At 34.8% G+C, this 15,807-nt stretch overlaps 1 protein-coding gene across 2 annotated transcripts; it reads left to right on the top strand.

The window, feature by feature from the left end:
• Nucleotides 1–258: 258 nt before the first annotated feature.
• On the top strand, nt 259–12,291 carry LOC127126173 (protein HUA2-LIKE 2). 2 transcript variants are annotated; one of them, XM_051055055.1, is made up of 13 exons: nt 259–478; nt 570–737; nt 1,600–1,676; nt 5,052–6,956; nt 7,887–8,334; nt 9,340–9,448; nt 9,594–9,706; nt 9,818–10,005; nt 10,094–10,568; nt 10,678–11,245; nt 11,417–11,563; nt 11,689–11,744; nt 11,887–12,291. In XM_051055055.1, the coding sequence occupies exons 2-12, from the start codon at nt 615–617 to the stop codon at nt 11,727–11,729; spliced, it is 4,194 nt and encodes a 1,397-aa protein (XP_050911012.1). In that variant the 5' UTR covers nt 259–478; nt 570–614; the 3' UTR covers nt 11,730–11,744; nt 11,887–12,291. The 2 variants fall into 2 exon arrangements, with proteins under 2 accessions (XP_050911012.1, XP_050911011.1); XM_051055054.1 differs by having other exon boundaries at nt 11,689–12,291.
• Nucleotides 12,292–15,807: the final 3,516 nt, after the last annotated feature.

Raw genomic sequence — 15,807 nt, 5'->3', positions numbered from 1 at the left:
ATATATAATACAAATTCTTTATTTTTCTACCAAAAAAATAAAAATAATTTATTAAAAATGTTATTTTCTTCTTAATTTGTATATTTTATATTTATAAATTGGTCAAAAAAAAATGAAATACATTGTATTTGATACAATTCACCTTCCCCCTCTCCATTTTTGTAATTTCTTTTTCCTTTTAACAAAAAGAAAATACAATATTATATTACTTCTAGAATACTTTTTTTTTATCACACTGAAATTTAGGTTTTTTTTTTCAAGCCACGTCATACGGCTGAGGTAAGAAGTGAATAAAAGGGGCCGTTTTTTGTATAAGCAAAAGAGCGCAGTTCACGAGTATGGATTGAAAACAACACTACCTTCACTGCGCACCCTAACAACTACTTCATGTCTTCTTTCTTCCCCAAACCAAAACCACTTTCACTTCCTTTCAAACTCTTCAACCCTTGAGAATTAGGGTTTTTCTCAACCACTTTCGGTTAGTTTTCAATGCCTCACTCAATTCCCCACCCTGCTTAAACCTTTTCATTATTCTTCCAATTTGTTCTTCTAACTCTTTGATTTTGCAGATATTGCTCTTCATCGTTTCACTCTAGCGCTTTCGTGCCTCTCCCATGGCACCTACTCGAAAAAAGGGCGCCAAGAAATCAGTGCCCGCAGCTGCTGCTTGCCGGGAATGGAAAAACGGCGATCTCGTGCTTGCTAAAGTGAAAGGCTTCCCTGCTTGGCCTGCAACGGTATGTGCCGGTTCTTTATCTTTGCTAAAACTTCGAGTTTCTTCGATAATTATGCGGTTTAGAATAGCACACTGTCTTGTTTTTACTTTTCGATTTTTTTTCCTTTCTGCCGTTTTTTGTTATTGTGTATAGGGTTTATGTTAATCGGATTGATTTTCGGTTTTGTTTTGATCTGTTTAATCGAAGGTTATTGTGCCTGACTTTGATTATCTCATTCTCTGGTTTCTGTTATGTTAAACTTGTACCAGTAGTAGTATCGTAAACTAGTGTCACATGGATTTGGCTTAATTTGATGTTAATCTCATGGAGATGTTTAATCTAAAGGTTGAGCGTCATGCTTGACTTGAGTAGGGCCGAAAGGTTTCCCGAATTTTGATTTGAAATGGTGGAGACCAGAGGGTTTAACAAGCATGCATGGGGCAGTTGCTTGCAAATTTTTTTCTACGATTATGTAGGAGTATATCTGATGTATGTGGATGCATTTTATTTCACTGGGTTTTGATTTGAAAGGATGGAGACCAGATGGTTCAACAAGCATGGATTTTATTTCACTGGGTTTTGATTTGAAAGGATGGAGACCAGATGGTTCAACAAGCATGGGGCAGTTGCTTGCAAATTTTTTTCTATGGTTATATTGTAGTATATCTGATATGTTTTCCGTGGTTGCATTTTATTTCGCTGAGTTTTGATTTGAAATGATGAAAACCAGAGGGTTCTACAAGCATGGGGCAGTTGCTTGCAAATTTTTTTCTATGGTTATATAGGAGCATATCTGATATGTTTGCTGTGGAGGCATTTTATTTCATTTCTTTGTTTTTACAGAGATTTAATTTGTCTGATTAAATTATTTTGTTGATGGCAGGTAAGTGATGCGAATAAATGGGGTTACTCAGCGGATCGGAAGAAAGTATTTGTTCTCTTCTTTGGAACCGATCAAATGTATGTATTCAAATCCATATCTCATTTGATTGAATTTGCCACTGCTATGCCTTAACATTAATATGTTTGTATTTAGCTTTTAGAATCCAATGTATACTGTTTGATGTCAAAACTACGCCCACACAAAATTACACAAGTTGTATGATATTGTTGTTAATCTTTATGTTTTTGGCTTAGGGCTATCACGGTAAGTAGTAAGGGTTGATTGTGGTGTGGATGTGTGGTATTCTAATCGACATGTCAGAGATTAGTTTGTTTTGTGTGTGGAAATTCATTAGAGATTGGGATGTTGATAAATAATTTTCCATCTAAATAGTTATTCTTTCTAGGACTCGGTGATCGAGCAGGTAGGTGTACTAAACATATTGTTGAAGAGGGAAATGCAAGCATTATAATTTTTGAGAAAATCAAGCATGTGAATTAACTCACTATATAGTTTGTTATACATTCATACTGCATTTATTTTATCACAAGCTTAATTATTTATTTTCCATTTCAATAGTTTAACTCTTCCACTACTCCCCATAGATTGAGTACCTCACTTTAGACGAATTAAATAAATAATATTCACATATTAAGGTGGCTTTCTTTTTGCATAGATGTTTGAAAATTTGAGAGTATGTTGTCTATTTAAATACTTTTTTTTTTACCAAAACAAAGTGATGGTTTCAATAATTGTAGTCTTTCTGTGATGTTAATGTTTGTTTATTCATGCGATTTTTTATTTAGCTTGTCCATTATGGCACAGATGTATTATAACAAAAAAAACACAAGTATGGTTGATATCGGAAGCATGGTTGCTAACATACACAAAGTCAACTAAAATAACTGCAAGTTTATTTTAAAAATTTAATAACCATGCACTGACAAGGTAATAATATATGACCTATACATCCGATTATATCACCTTGAAGATATTTGTGCAAATACTTTAGGAAGTATTATTACAATGTAGCACCATTAGGAATGTAACACCATGATTCAGTGTGAAGTGTTGATTTCATTATCGTCAAACAGAGAAGGATACATAGGTTTCAATTTTCATCAAAGAGAAATGAGATGACCTTAACCATGCTTTAACTACCTAACCAAATCCATCCTTTAAGACATTATGGGTAGAATGGATGTGACAACAAGATTTCCACACATAATTTTTTGTAGGGAGAGTTTTGGCACTCTAATGACAATGTAGTCCACTGCACTCCTTAGCATATCCTATCCTCGCCCTAGACCTCTTTTGCTGAAAGACACGACAAGAAGAATTAAAAGTAACCATGCAATCAATGCTTGTAGTTGGTAAAAAGAGAGAAGATTGTTGGAGATCTTTGAAAATTGGAATGTGAGGAACTTTTATAATGATAGCGTTGGCGAGAGATGTTAGCCATAATGGAATTTCCATCAGCAGCAAAGATGAATTTAATATTAGAGCTATCCTTCTATCTAGGTGTAAAGAATATGTGACAAATGGATCGTCTAATCAGTTCCGACCGAATCTATGATCTGTACTCCAGGTCTGCATGTTCAGTCTTAATTAGACGCTGAAAATGAGACCTTTAGGGTCTGTTTGCGAGTTGATTTTTGGAAGGGAGGGTTTCGGAGTGCTACATCTATATTTTGATATATATTTGAAATTTTGAAAAAATTAAAAAATATAGAGTAGTCCTTCAAAGTCCCCCCTCCAAAACCCTCCAAACACCAACTCGCAAACAAATCCTTAATTGAATGAGTAAATGAGCATGGTTGGCTGAGTTTCAATGAAGTTTTGCTGCTTCTCAATCTCTTGGTTGTGGAGGGATTGATTATCAATTTTGCATGAAGTTGAAGGTTCTACTTCTATTTCCACTGGTTTGCCTAGGTTTGTAGCAACAGGTCCAAAAACTGTCAGTAGTTTTGGGTTTTTCTGTGGACCATTGCTTTTTCTTTTTATTTTTCAGTATAAAAAACCGAGTATTGAATTTTAGAGACCAGGATGAGACATTCTCCAGGACCATTGTGTGTCGTCTTTCTCCTCTTCAGACAAGTGAAAGGGTTCTATTTAGGTTTGGCTGTAAACCGCTTCCAAGGATCCGAACACAAACTTGATCTAACACCACATTAGATTCTAAGAGTTTCAAAACTTGATCTTTTCTCCTCTAGTGAAAAAGATTTTCATCGGCTTCTTTTGATTTCTGTTTCAGATTATGGTACGAGTTCATCTCCTGCCATAGTTCTAGTTGTGATTTGTTTGTTATCAACATTCAATGCCTTACCTTTTAGATTATAGTTTTGAGGTTTCAAAAAATATTTCAAAATGCTTCCCAATGATGCCTCAAGTAACACCAAATTCTGAGATACCTCAATCTGGACTATGTTTAGATTTCAGAACCAAATGGTGGTAATATATCTTTAACATCACACATTTTGTACTTCTTATTGTTGCCCAAAGGTGGATTGTCAAAGAGATTTGATCTTTGTGTTTCCATTAAGGCCACCTCCACCTACTCATCCATTGTAAATAATTTTTCCATTGCTGTAGAACTACCAAATTCTGCACCCCAGAAATGGGAGTATTGGTTGTAAGGGAATTGAAGAGAATGGGCTATGGTGGTGAAGGTTTCTGACCCCTTGAGAAGTAAAGGCTCTGTAATAACTTTGCTATATATTTGATTAGTGGCAATTGATAGCTACAATTTAGGTGACAGATTCCTACCTAATCGATGACAGATAACAAATATATAAAAGGAAAGAATGCACAACAATTATTGAGGAAACAAATCGAAAAATAAATGTAGACAGGATATTTTTTCAATCAGAGAAGATTGTTGAGATATTTTGAATATTCTGTATAACAGGATAGGCATAGAGCGGATTTGAGTTTGATCGATATCTATCCAATTATTTACAACATAATATTTGAAATATCTCAATAAAGATATTGTGATAAGATTGATTGTGATTGAGTAAGTTATAATGTGACATAATGTTGATTGAATCCTATGTTTGTGAGGAGGAAGGGGAGGAGATGATTTACACCAAATTGAAAGGGGAAGGTAGGATGGTAAAGTAGATTTTGAATTTCTAGTTTGATAGTTTGATGTGACTTAGTGTTGATTGAATCCTATGTTTGTGAGGAGGAAGGGGAAGAAGTGATTTACTTCAAAGTGAAGGGGTAAGGAAAGATTGTTAAAGAGGTTTTGAAATTCGAATTCCATTTATTGGATGAATGTTCATGGTTGAATTTTTTTTTAAAAAACTAATTGCGTTTATATTTAAGAGCTTTTATAACTGTTTTGCAATGTTGAATCTTTCTGTTAGCATTTAGTTGTTTACCCATGTACACACCTAAATTTATTCTGCTTGCAAGTTTTCTTAGTTTGAAATGGCATCTTCCTGCAGTGCTTTCTGCAATCCTGCTGATATTGAGGCATTTACTGAAGAGAAGAAACAATCTCTTGCCAAACGTCAAGGAAGGGGTGCTGATTTTGTTCGTGCATTAAATGAGATTATTGAATGTTATGATAAGTTAGAGAGAGGGACTCAAGTTGATGGAACTAGCTCTGGTGGTGAAGTTGCTAATGCAGATGTGGGAAGTCCACTTGACCCATCTTCCAACTCAGGGTTCAAAGATCAGTTGAATACTCCTTGGACAGTTAATTCACAAATGAAATTATCAAATTCTGCTACTGGCAGACATGAGCAAGTTTATGCAGTTGAGGACGACTCATTTGGTGTACCGAGGAATGGAACTTATATTAAAGAGGCTACTGGTGACACTGTTGCAACTAGAACTGTAAAATCTTTTTTGCCAGTGAAACAAGAAAAAGAACCAGATCAAAGGTCCATAAGCTCATCACAGATCCAAACCATTGTTCTACATCGTAGTGATGGTAGAAATAATGGTGGCAATAGTGATGGCAACATATCAGCTGATACAATTCAGAACAAATTTATTAGAAGAAGAATTAGGCCTATCAAGAAATCACCTGACCTTTTTGGCTCCAATGACACTGATTCATCTGCATTTGCCTCAAATGTTAGCATGGTGGAAAATGGTTCTGAACAATCTGAGATTATTGAGGGCTCTAAATATGAAGCTGAATTAAACAAAGTCCTTGATTGTGAAATGAAGGCTGTAATTGGCAAGAAGAAAAGAAAACCAAACAGGACAAGGAAAACCAATAATGCTTGTGTTCAGAATGCCAATCAAAGTTTGCAGAATATGTCTGAAAATCCAAAAGAGGGATGCTCTGACCAATATGGAGATGAACACTTACCCCTGTCGAAGCGAGCTAGAGTTAGAATGATTAACTCATCATCCACGGGGGAAGAACACAATAGAATTGTACGAGTACAGGAGAAAAGTATTGTTGTTCATGCTTCACCATTGCGGATAATCACATCATCAAATGGTGAAAATGGTTGCCTTGCTGATGGAGACTCATCGGCATTGAATATGGCTTTGGCTAGTGATTCTCCTAAGTTATTAACTCACTGTTCCGAAAATGGGTTACAGACTTCTGAAGTTAAGAAAGACCAATTATTTAGCTTCTCTATGAATGATGAATCTGCTTTACCTCCATCTAAACGCATCAATCGTGCATTAAAAGCAATGTCTGCTAATGCTGCTGCTGCTGCTGAAGGAGCTTGTATTGAATCACCACCCTCTAAAATGCCTTCAAGTGGTAGATGCTGTATATCTGCTGCAATCAAGAGATGTTCTTGTATGATTATTGATAATCAAGGAGGTGATGATTTAGAACTGAAAGGCTTGGACTCTTGTGGCATTGATTGTTCGAATAGCCGAGTGTGTAGTTTTTCAACCTGTTCAAATCCAATGAGTTTAATAGAGGACAAGTCATCTATTGAAGAGGATAAACAGTTGACCAAGTCACAAAAACATGAGTCTGGCAAGGATATCATCCCAGCCCCAGGTGCTAGGCTCCAAATTGGTGAAGGTCTTAGTGATTCCGTGGTCTGTGCACCTGCTAAAATAGATTCACAAGTTGTAATGCATGAAGAAATCTCTCCTAATGTTCATGTGAAATGTTGTCAAGTTGGAAGCAATCAAGATTCACCAGGTCCATCATTACCAGCAAGTGCCAATGAAAGTATCAGACATGTGATTCATTCAAATGCATCTGATACATCTGATCATGGTGGAATAAATCTTGATCTTGTGGCGGGTCCCAATGAAAGTGAAAAATCGCTACCTCAAAATAGTATCGCCATGCCTCAGAATATGGTGATGGTTTGTGAGGATATGAAGCAAACATCTGGCGACAGCAGTAAAATCAATGACAAGTAAGTTTACTTTTTTGCCTGTTACAAATACTAGTTTCCAACCATCTATAACCTAGAATCGAAATAGAAAGGATAATGAGAATAAACAATTTTTACTGCCTGCTTATCTATTTGTTTACTCTTTTTGTGTGTGAAAATTTACTTTTATTTTCTTATTATTAATTTTCATAAAGGAGGAAACTTTTCTAGAGAAGCTAAAACTTTTAGCTCATGAGTGAAGTTCTAAATAAGCCATTTTCAGTCTAATCCAAAGGCATAGATTTTTGGGTTTAAAAAATTGTTCTTCAAATGTGCATAAATTTGACAGGGTGAATGTATGTTTACAGCTTTCCTAATGAAATCATACATCTGCAAATATTTGTTTTTTCCAGCTTAGGCTCTGATAGGAACAAGTTTTGATTAAGAAAAACAGAAATAACACCTCCTGCCTAAACTGAAACTAAGAACAGAAATGGAGGATGCCTTCTTTCACAAGAAAAATAGAAAGCTAAATGGCATCCTATAAACTAAATGAGTCTCATGTCCCTCCTTATGTTCTCCTTCCTTGATCATATTCACCTGTTCCCAGAATTGTCCACATCCCTTGCTCCATTTGCCTGTTGCCACCTGTCCTATGTCAAATTTAATTATTAGGGGTCAGTTTGCTGCAGTATTGTTGAACAGAGGCAATAGCGGTACTATAACATAGTCTGTGATTCACGATATGCTCATCTGTGTTGTCAAATAGAGGCACTATAGCATAGCGGAATTCAGAGTAATCAATATTCTCTGCGATTGACAACATTGGTTTGGTGGAACTTTATAGTATAAATTATACTGGACAATCTTTTAAAGATAGTGAAAATGACAAGACTATAATCATTTAATGAAAGTAATCAATGTTTTATTTCTTTCAATTCAAGAAAGTTCACATTTCTTCTTTTGGTTCAGGCATGAGGTTATGAAAGAAGTAAAATTTAAAAAACAGGAGGTGGGTATGATTTCTCTATCAATATCCGATTGTTCAAGGGAAAACAGTGTTTTGGGCATTCGAGCAAGCTCATCCTTGACTGATGGGGGAGTTTGCCTTCCACAAGGTTCACCTCCAAATACCTCAGTTCGCAATGTTTCTACATCAGACAGTAGTAATATTCATCAAAATGGAAGCTGTAGCCCTGATGGACTCCAGAAGAGTATTTTATCTGGTTATATTGATGGATATAAAGTTGGGGCTGTGGCAATTCAAGGATCTAGATCTTTAGACAAGTCAACTGAAGCAGGACACGCTGCTTTGTTATATTTTGAAGCAGTGCTTGTGACATTGAAAAGGACAAAGGAAAGTATTGGTCGAGCAACACGCATTGCTATTGATTGTGCAAAGTTTGGCATTGCAACAAAGGTAATATGACGGCCCTTATTTTGTTTCCCCTCCATCTCTATAAATGTTGATTACTGTATTATATTGTGAAAGATCAGTTATATCTTATATGGCCTGGGATACAATGGGATGTTTTAGTTACACTGTGAAAACTGGTTTTATCACTTTTTTTTTGCCTTGCTTGAGAATTAAAACAAATTTCCCATACTGTTATTAAATGAAGAAAGCCCCTATGTTTTTTTGTAGCTGTCTCTAAATTATTAACATTTTCTTATACTATAACTAAAAGGAGAGGAAAATATTGTCACTACCTATATAAATCACTTATACTTGTATGGAGCTCATGTGCAAAGTATTATTGTTATTTCATATATTAGAGTTTAATTCAGTTTTTTAGTGGAAAATAGGGATTTAAATCAGCACGGCAAAACATTTAACTTAGAACCATCCAGAAATTTCCTGTCCAAGTAATAAACCCACTCATATATTACTTGCGCCGGATTTAAAGTCACCGGTGCCTCTTCAGGTGTAGAGAAATGCACTAACATCAATAATGTAGCTTTAGGCATTCTTGTAGAAGTGCAAATAAAGGAGTGATATTCACAGCGTATTAGTACTTCTTCTAGAAGGCAAAATTCACTAAGTCTTCTACCCAGGCTGTCAGTTTTTAAGAGGGAGCAACTAAGTTTACGGGCGGTTATTTGCGGATATAATATGCGTGAGGGTTTTGTTCATTTTCTGTTAAGCTGTTTGGCCTGAGAAGGTTCATCTTCTAGTAGGGAGAGCATCTCTCCAGAACTTTGTCCCCATCTTACACACAATTCAATTATACACTTTGTACTAAGAAGTTTGCATAAATGTGTTTTGATTTAAATCTTCATGATTTTGATGGGAGTTAAACCATCTAATTTACATTGTGGTCTGATCTCCTAAGTTTTTTTGTTCCTTATTTAAAAGCTTATCATGTAGTATTTTCTTGACAATATATACATTTTTTGGGGGGTTTGGCTGTGGGGATGTATCTAGGTGGTGGAAAGTCTTGTCCACAGTCTGGAAAATGAGCCAAGCCTTCGTCGGAGAGTGGATCTGTTTTTCCTTGTTGACTCTATTGCTCAATATTCTCGAGGTTTGAAAGGTAATTGTTTATCTTTTAGTTATTCTTGAATATTTCTAACAAAACAAAACGAAAGAACACATGGATGGGTATCTGTTGGTGATGAAAAAAACATCAGAATATATGAATTTAGTATATGTTGATGTTTGAAAATCTGATTTCCCAGACGATGTTGGTGGAGTATATCCAGCTGCTATGCAAGCAGTCTTGCCACGCCTATTGTCTGCTGTTGCCCCTCTTGGAAATACTGCACCTGAAAATCGTAGGCAGTGTCTTAAGGCAAGTTGGCGAAATTTCCTGTTTAGTTAAAGTTAAACACATACGCCCTTTAGTTATACATCTCTTTTTTGGGTCATTATTCTTGTTAACCTTTGCTCTAATTTTTTGTAGGTGTTAAGACTGTGGTTGGAGAGAAGAATCCTACCAGAATCCATTATTCGCCATCACATCCGGGAACTGAACTCATATAGCAGGTCAGCTTATGCAGGTGTTTACTCACGCCGTTCGTTGAGAACAGAAAGGTCGTTAGATGATCCTATTAGAGATATGGATGGTATGCATGTTGATGAATATGGAAGGTTCGAACTTGATATCATCAAAAGTTTGTCTTAATTATTCTCTTATACTCTGCCAGCGTATGTACTTAAATTGCCTTTGGTTCTGCAGCAACTCGAGTTTTCAGTTATCTGGATTTCGCATGCCCTGTATGCTTGAAGAAGGAGGGAGTGATTCTGATGGAGGGAACTTGGAGGCTACTGCGCCTGGGCACGATTCTGAAACATATGAAGTACAAGAAGTCTCTCATGCATTTGAAAAACATAGGCGTGTGTTGGAAGATGTTGATGGCGAGCTTGAAATGGAAGATGTGGCACCCTCTTTTGGTGTGGAATTGAATTCGATTTGTAATGTTGATGGAAGAACTGCATCACAGCTTGATCAGAAACCTCCTCTGTCCTTTGCTCCTCATTTAACCCAAGATGTGCCATTATCTTCCCCAGCTCCACCATCATTCCCTCCACCACCACTACCATCATCTCCTCCACCTCCACCTCCACCGCCCCCACCAACACTGCATCTCATGTCAGCTACATCTGATCAATACGACACTGCAATTGATTCAAAACCTTTTACAGATTCACAGGTATGTTTCACAACTTTTCTTGGATCTTTCACTCAAGTGAGTCAGTGGTAGCAACAAACAACTCAAACTTGTTGTTTTTTTTAACTTGGGGTCGGGCCCATATTTACAGGCAGTGCATGGCAAAACATTTCATTCTGTGGCTCATCACTTAGATTCACCAAGAAATAGTCGACCTATGGATGCAGCGCAGTTTCAAATCCCAGAATGTAGAGACGTGGAAATGCAGATACCAGAGTCTCCTTGCTCTTTCAACACTCACCCCCCTGTACGACCACCAGAAAATTCCAGGAGTGCTGACGGTTTTACTATGCATAATGAAGGTTACATACTACGACCACCACACCGTGTGCCATCGGATCAGTTTTCTTTCATTCATGCAGAAAATCGTCCAAAGCCTCAGAGGGAGGTTCCACCACCCCCTTCATACTCCAATAGACAACACTTTGTGCAGAACACAAGGAGGGAGAACTTCTATAACACTCACGAGAGAGATGGAATGAGATGCAATACTCGTGCACTACATGAACAGAGATGGAACACTCGGACAGCACGTGAAGAGAGGTGGAATACTCGGGCACTGCGTGAAGAGAGGTGGAATACTCGGGTACCACATGAAGAGAGATGGAGTTTTCGGACAGCATATGAAGAGAGATGGAATACTCGGTCGACATATTCTGGTAATTTTTTTTATAAAGTGTTCTGGAAAAATTATGATAGTTGATGATCCATATATGATATTTGGGGGGAAGGGGTGGTGGCAATGCTATGGTTTTGCTTTGGTTGTTGGTGAATGTATAATGATTATTTTTCATTGAATTTCTTTCATGTTCCTCGCTATCATAACAAAGATGTGCTTTCCCCTTATGATTGCCATCCAAGTGCATCGACTAGATCACCAGGTCAAGGTTGGAGATTACCTCACCTGCCAATGAGTTACAGAGGCTCCCTGCCTTTTAGATCAGCCTTCCATGACGCAATTCCAGGAGTTAACCGAGGTATGTACCATCTGCATAACAAATGTTCATAAACATGGGATTTATTTTTATTTGCTTCTTTCCTCTGATTTATTTGATATTAGTTGAAAATATTAAAGTTTAAGATGATAATGTTTCTGGCCCAGGCTATTGGCGGCCTAGGAGAACTGAAGTCAACCGACAATGAAGCTGCCATACTTCTGTCTGTCCGCAACCCTCTTTTTGTTATTCTTCAACAATTAGTATTGTTGCTTTCACTCGTTGAATGTTAGATATGACTCACTTTTTGACGTGGGCCCTATCTTCTTCACGAGAGGTAGTTTATGTTCCATCTTTCTGTACAGGAAAGAAAGAATCTTTGGACAGTTTGCTGGATCTGAGGAATGGTCATGATATGCTAGATCTGTATATAATTATTGCAGCATCTTCTGCAGGATACAAAGCAGGGAGAGTCATTGTAAAGTGGTTGGAAAGCTGTAACATCATGTATCAAAATTTTTGTCGCCAACTATATGATTTTTTTCATGGAAGCCCTTATAGGTGTTAGACCAGAATTCATAAAAAAATATCTTGGCTGATTTTTTAGACATCGCTCTCTTCGTTTATGGAAAATCTCCCCCAGAGGGTTGAGAATTCCTTTTCTCAATTGTTTGCTTTTATTTCTTTAGTTATCCTGGGCAAATTTTAATCGACATTATTTGTGGTGAATAAAAACATTCTAGTGCAATGAATGATATATTTTCGGAATATTTTGCAATTCTCGGGTACATTCATATGATAGTATTAATATAGCGCTGCCTAAAAACTTGGGAGTCGAAAACAGGGTGTTTGGAACCTAACCCTAACCCATTCCCGTGTTTTTACAGAATCTGGAATGACAGGTTATTATGTGTGTTTTTAGTTAGACCATCTAGTTAATTGAATGCTCTAATACACTTTACAATCATTGAACAGAATTGGATAAGTAAGAACGGTTCTATAAGAATCAGTTCTTAAATCTCGGTGTTCAATTTTGGGTAAACTTTTTAATATAGTGAATATTTGTTGTTTGCCAAATGTCCCGCATGATTCTCATTCATACCCATTATCCATCTAGCAAATTTCAAAGTAAATTCTTTTGCAATATGGATACTTCTACATTCAAACTAGGTTGGCACCTCACTTAGCTCTAAGAAAGTAGTTACAGGATAGCTTTTGTATTTAAGCCCCCACCCTCACCGAAGTCTCCTAATGGGTTTGGAGTCGTCAACAATGTTTGTAGAAGAGTGTTTTGTTGAAGTCTCTTATTAAAATCATCATTCCTATAATTATAGAGCTTTTGTTTTTCAAACACTCCTTGCCATCACCAATAGGTTGTTTTTTGAAGAGTGTTGTTTTTCAAAACTCCCACCCCACTGAAGTCTCATGTAGCCAGCCAATTAGGGGTTATCAACACTGTTTTTTTTTGAAAGAGCGTTTTGTTGAAGTCATTAAAGTCTCTAATTAAAACTCATTCTCTCTTCTTTTTTAGGGGCTTTTTTTTCAAATCCCCACCCCATTGAATTCTCATAACAAGTTAGGATTGGACAATAATGATTTTTGAAGAGTGTTTTGTTGAAGTCACTAAAATTTCTAATTAAATAATCCCAGTGAATTTTCATAATCGGTTAGGATTCTTCAATAATACTTTTTGAAGACTGTTTTGTTGAAGTCACTAAAACCTCTAATTAAATCCATCTCTCTTAGGTTTTCGTTTTTCAAAACCCCTTTCCTTTTTAAGATTTTTGTTTTATAAACCATTTCATTGAAGTCTCACCAATGATTAAGAGTCATTAACAAGGCTTTTTGAAAAATGCTTTATTAAAGTCACGGAAGCCTCTAATTAAATTCATCCCACTTTTTTTTAGGGCTTTTGTTTTTCAAACCCTCCACTCCATCGAAATTTGATCACCAGTTAGGAGTTATCAACAATACTTTTTGAAGAGTGTTTAGTTTAAGTCATTAAAGTCTCTAGTTAAAATATATCTCCGCCTCCTTTGTAGGGCATTTGCTTTTCAAATGCTCCACTCAATCAAAGTCTCATAATCAGTTAGAAGTCTTTAATAATGCTTTTTGAAGAATGCTTTATTGAACTTGCTAAAACCTCTAATTAAAATCCATCTTACCTTCTTTTAGGGCATGCTTGTTTCCTTTTTTAAAAAAAAAATATTTTTTATAGTTGAACATATTTTTATTCAAAAAGAATTTATGGAAAATTTTCTTTAAAACATTTCAAATGAAAAAATTAATTTAAATAATGTTTTTAAAATTTTATTTTAGGCATTTCTTCCTTTTACTATAACTTATTTTATAAATTAAAATTTTGGAAAAATAAATTAAATTTAAAGATATTTTGAATAATTTTACATAAAATTAAATTTTTAGATGTATATTTTTAAAAAACTTATGTGATTTTAACTAATGTTTTAAATTTTAATAATATATATTTATGTTATTGGATGTTAAAATTAGCCTTTTAATTTATAAAAATTAAATTAAAAAACTTTTAATATTTTTAACAATACAAAGATTTTTTTTTAAAGATAAAATAAATGGTCTTAACATTAGACACTTTTTCACAACTCATCTAATGTACTTTTGAATTTTCATATCCAAATTTAAGTCATTAGAGTCTAAAATCTTCATACAACATCTTTAATTTTTTTAAATAATCAATATTTTTAAAAATAATACCAAAATAATTAAAATTTTAAAATATTTATTAAAATAATAACATTTTAAGAGGTGATGCATGATTTAAATGTTTAAAGTTAGGCACTATTTGATATGGCTCAATGCATGTATGAGGAGTCACTAAATTTGATATGCGCCATTTGATTTGGTTGTATTATTTTTTTTGAATTTCTTATAATTTAATTATAAAAAATTGAAATAAAAAAGAAAATGAAAAATAATTAATAATATTATGTTATAAATAATATTACATATATATGATTTTAATTATAATGCAACATGTTTTTTCTTTCAATTTTTTATAATTAAAATTTTAAAATTTTATAAAAAATAATACAACCAAAACATGCGCAAGTGCAAATCACGCATGCTCTCAAATATTGTATGTATGCGCCAATCTTAGTGATCCCTCATACAAGCATACACCATATCAAATGACGTCTCTCAGGAAAAAAAAAATACAACCAAATCATACTCCAATGTAAATGACACATGCTCTCAAACATTATACGTATGCGGCAATTTTAATGGCTCCTCATACATGCATGCGCCATATCAAATGACACATATGTCTAAATATTTAAAGCATGCGTCGATTACACCTTTTAAAATATGTTTATTTTGATAAATATTTTGAAAATTGTTTATTTCAATATTATTTTTGAAAATACTGATTTTTTTATTAAAAAATTCACATCTTTTAACAACTTTTGAAACATCTTTTATCATAAGCAACTTTTCCTAGACTTGTTAATGGCAAGTTCTTAAATATTACAAGATGATCGAAGGACTTCGATATTGAGTAGGAATTCATAATCTTTGTTCTAGTCTTGGTTACAAATTATACATTTTTCCATTTATTACACATTGATATAACTCAAGTTAGTTAGCTCAAGTCAGTTATGGTTGTTAAACTCAACTAATTTTCCTAAAAGTTAATTAAAGTAGTTAGGTTGCTTAACTATATAAGCATGTTGTCTAAGCATTCCAAAGATCAATGATGTGAGTTTGCTTCATTCATAATACAATCATAATACAATTCAACTTCTTTGATCCCTCATCAGCGGCACCTCTAATAACCACCTTACAATTTATTCAACCACAATTAGATTTGGTTTTCTACGTTTATCTGAGTGATGGATTTAATTTCGTATCAATCACGCAAAAGTTTGATGGATTCAATTATACTGGATGAAACAAATCATCGTGTCGAGCATCTAGAGCTAAAAATAAAATTTTAATCATTGATGGATCAATACCGATCAGAGACTATGATGATCTCAATTTTTCATTATGAGAAATGGGGAATAATTTAGTAGACTCTTAACTTATTAATTGTGTTTGTGATTCTATAGCACAAACCATAATTTTTCATGAAAATTTTGTTGATGTTTGGGAAAATTTAAAGGAGAGATTGTCCAAAGATGATAAAGTCTATGTGTCAACTCTTAGATCCCAACTCAACTCACTCAAAGAGTGATTAAATTTGTTTTGAAGTATTTTATAGAAATGGAAATTCCTTGGGATAAATTGACTGCACATAGACCTATTCC

Source organism: Lathyrus oleraceus, chromosome 3, assembly GCF_024323335.1.
Source record: "Lathyrus oleraceus cultivar Zhongwan6 chromosome 3, CAAS_Psat_ZW6_1.0, whole genome shotgun sequence".
Lineage (NCBI taxonomy): Eukaryota > Viridiplantae > Streptophyta > Magnoliopsida > Fabales > Fabaceae > Lathyrus > Lathyrus oleraceus.
This window is presented reverse-complemented; position numbering and strand designations above follow the sequence as displayed.

Coding starts and splice junctions, on each gene's coding strand:
- LOC127126173 (XM_051055055.1), top strand. CDS start 615: ATGGCACCTACTCGAAAAAAGGGCGCCAAGAAATCAGTGCCCGCAGCT. Junction 1,677..5,051: donor TTCTTTGGAACCGATCAAAT/GTATGTATTCAA, acceptor ATCTTCCTGCAG/TGCTTTCTGCAATCCTGCTG. Junction 10,006..10,093: donor CATGTTGATGAATATGGAAG/GTTCGAACTTGA, acceptor TTGGTTCTGCAG/CAACTCGAGTTTTCAGTTAT.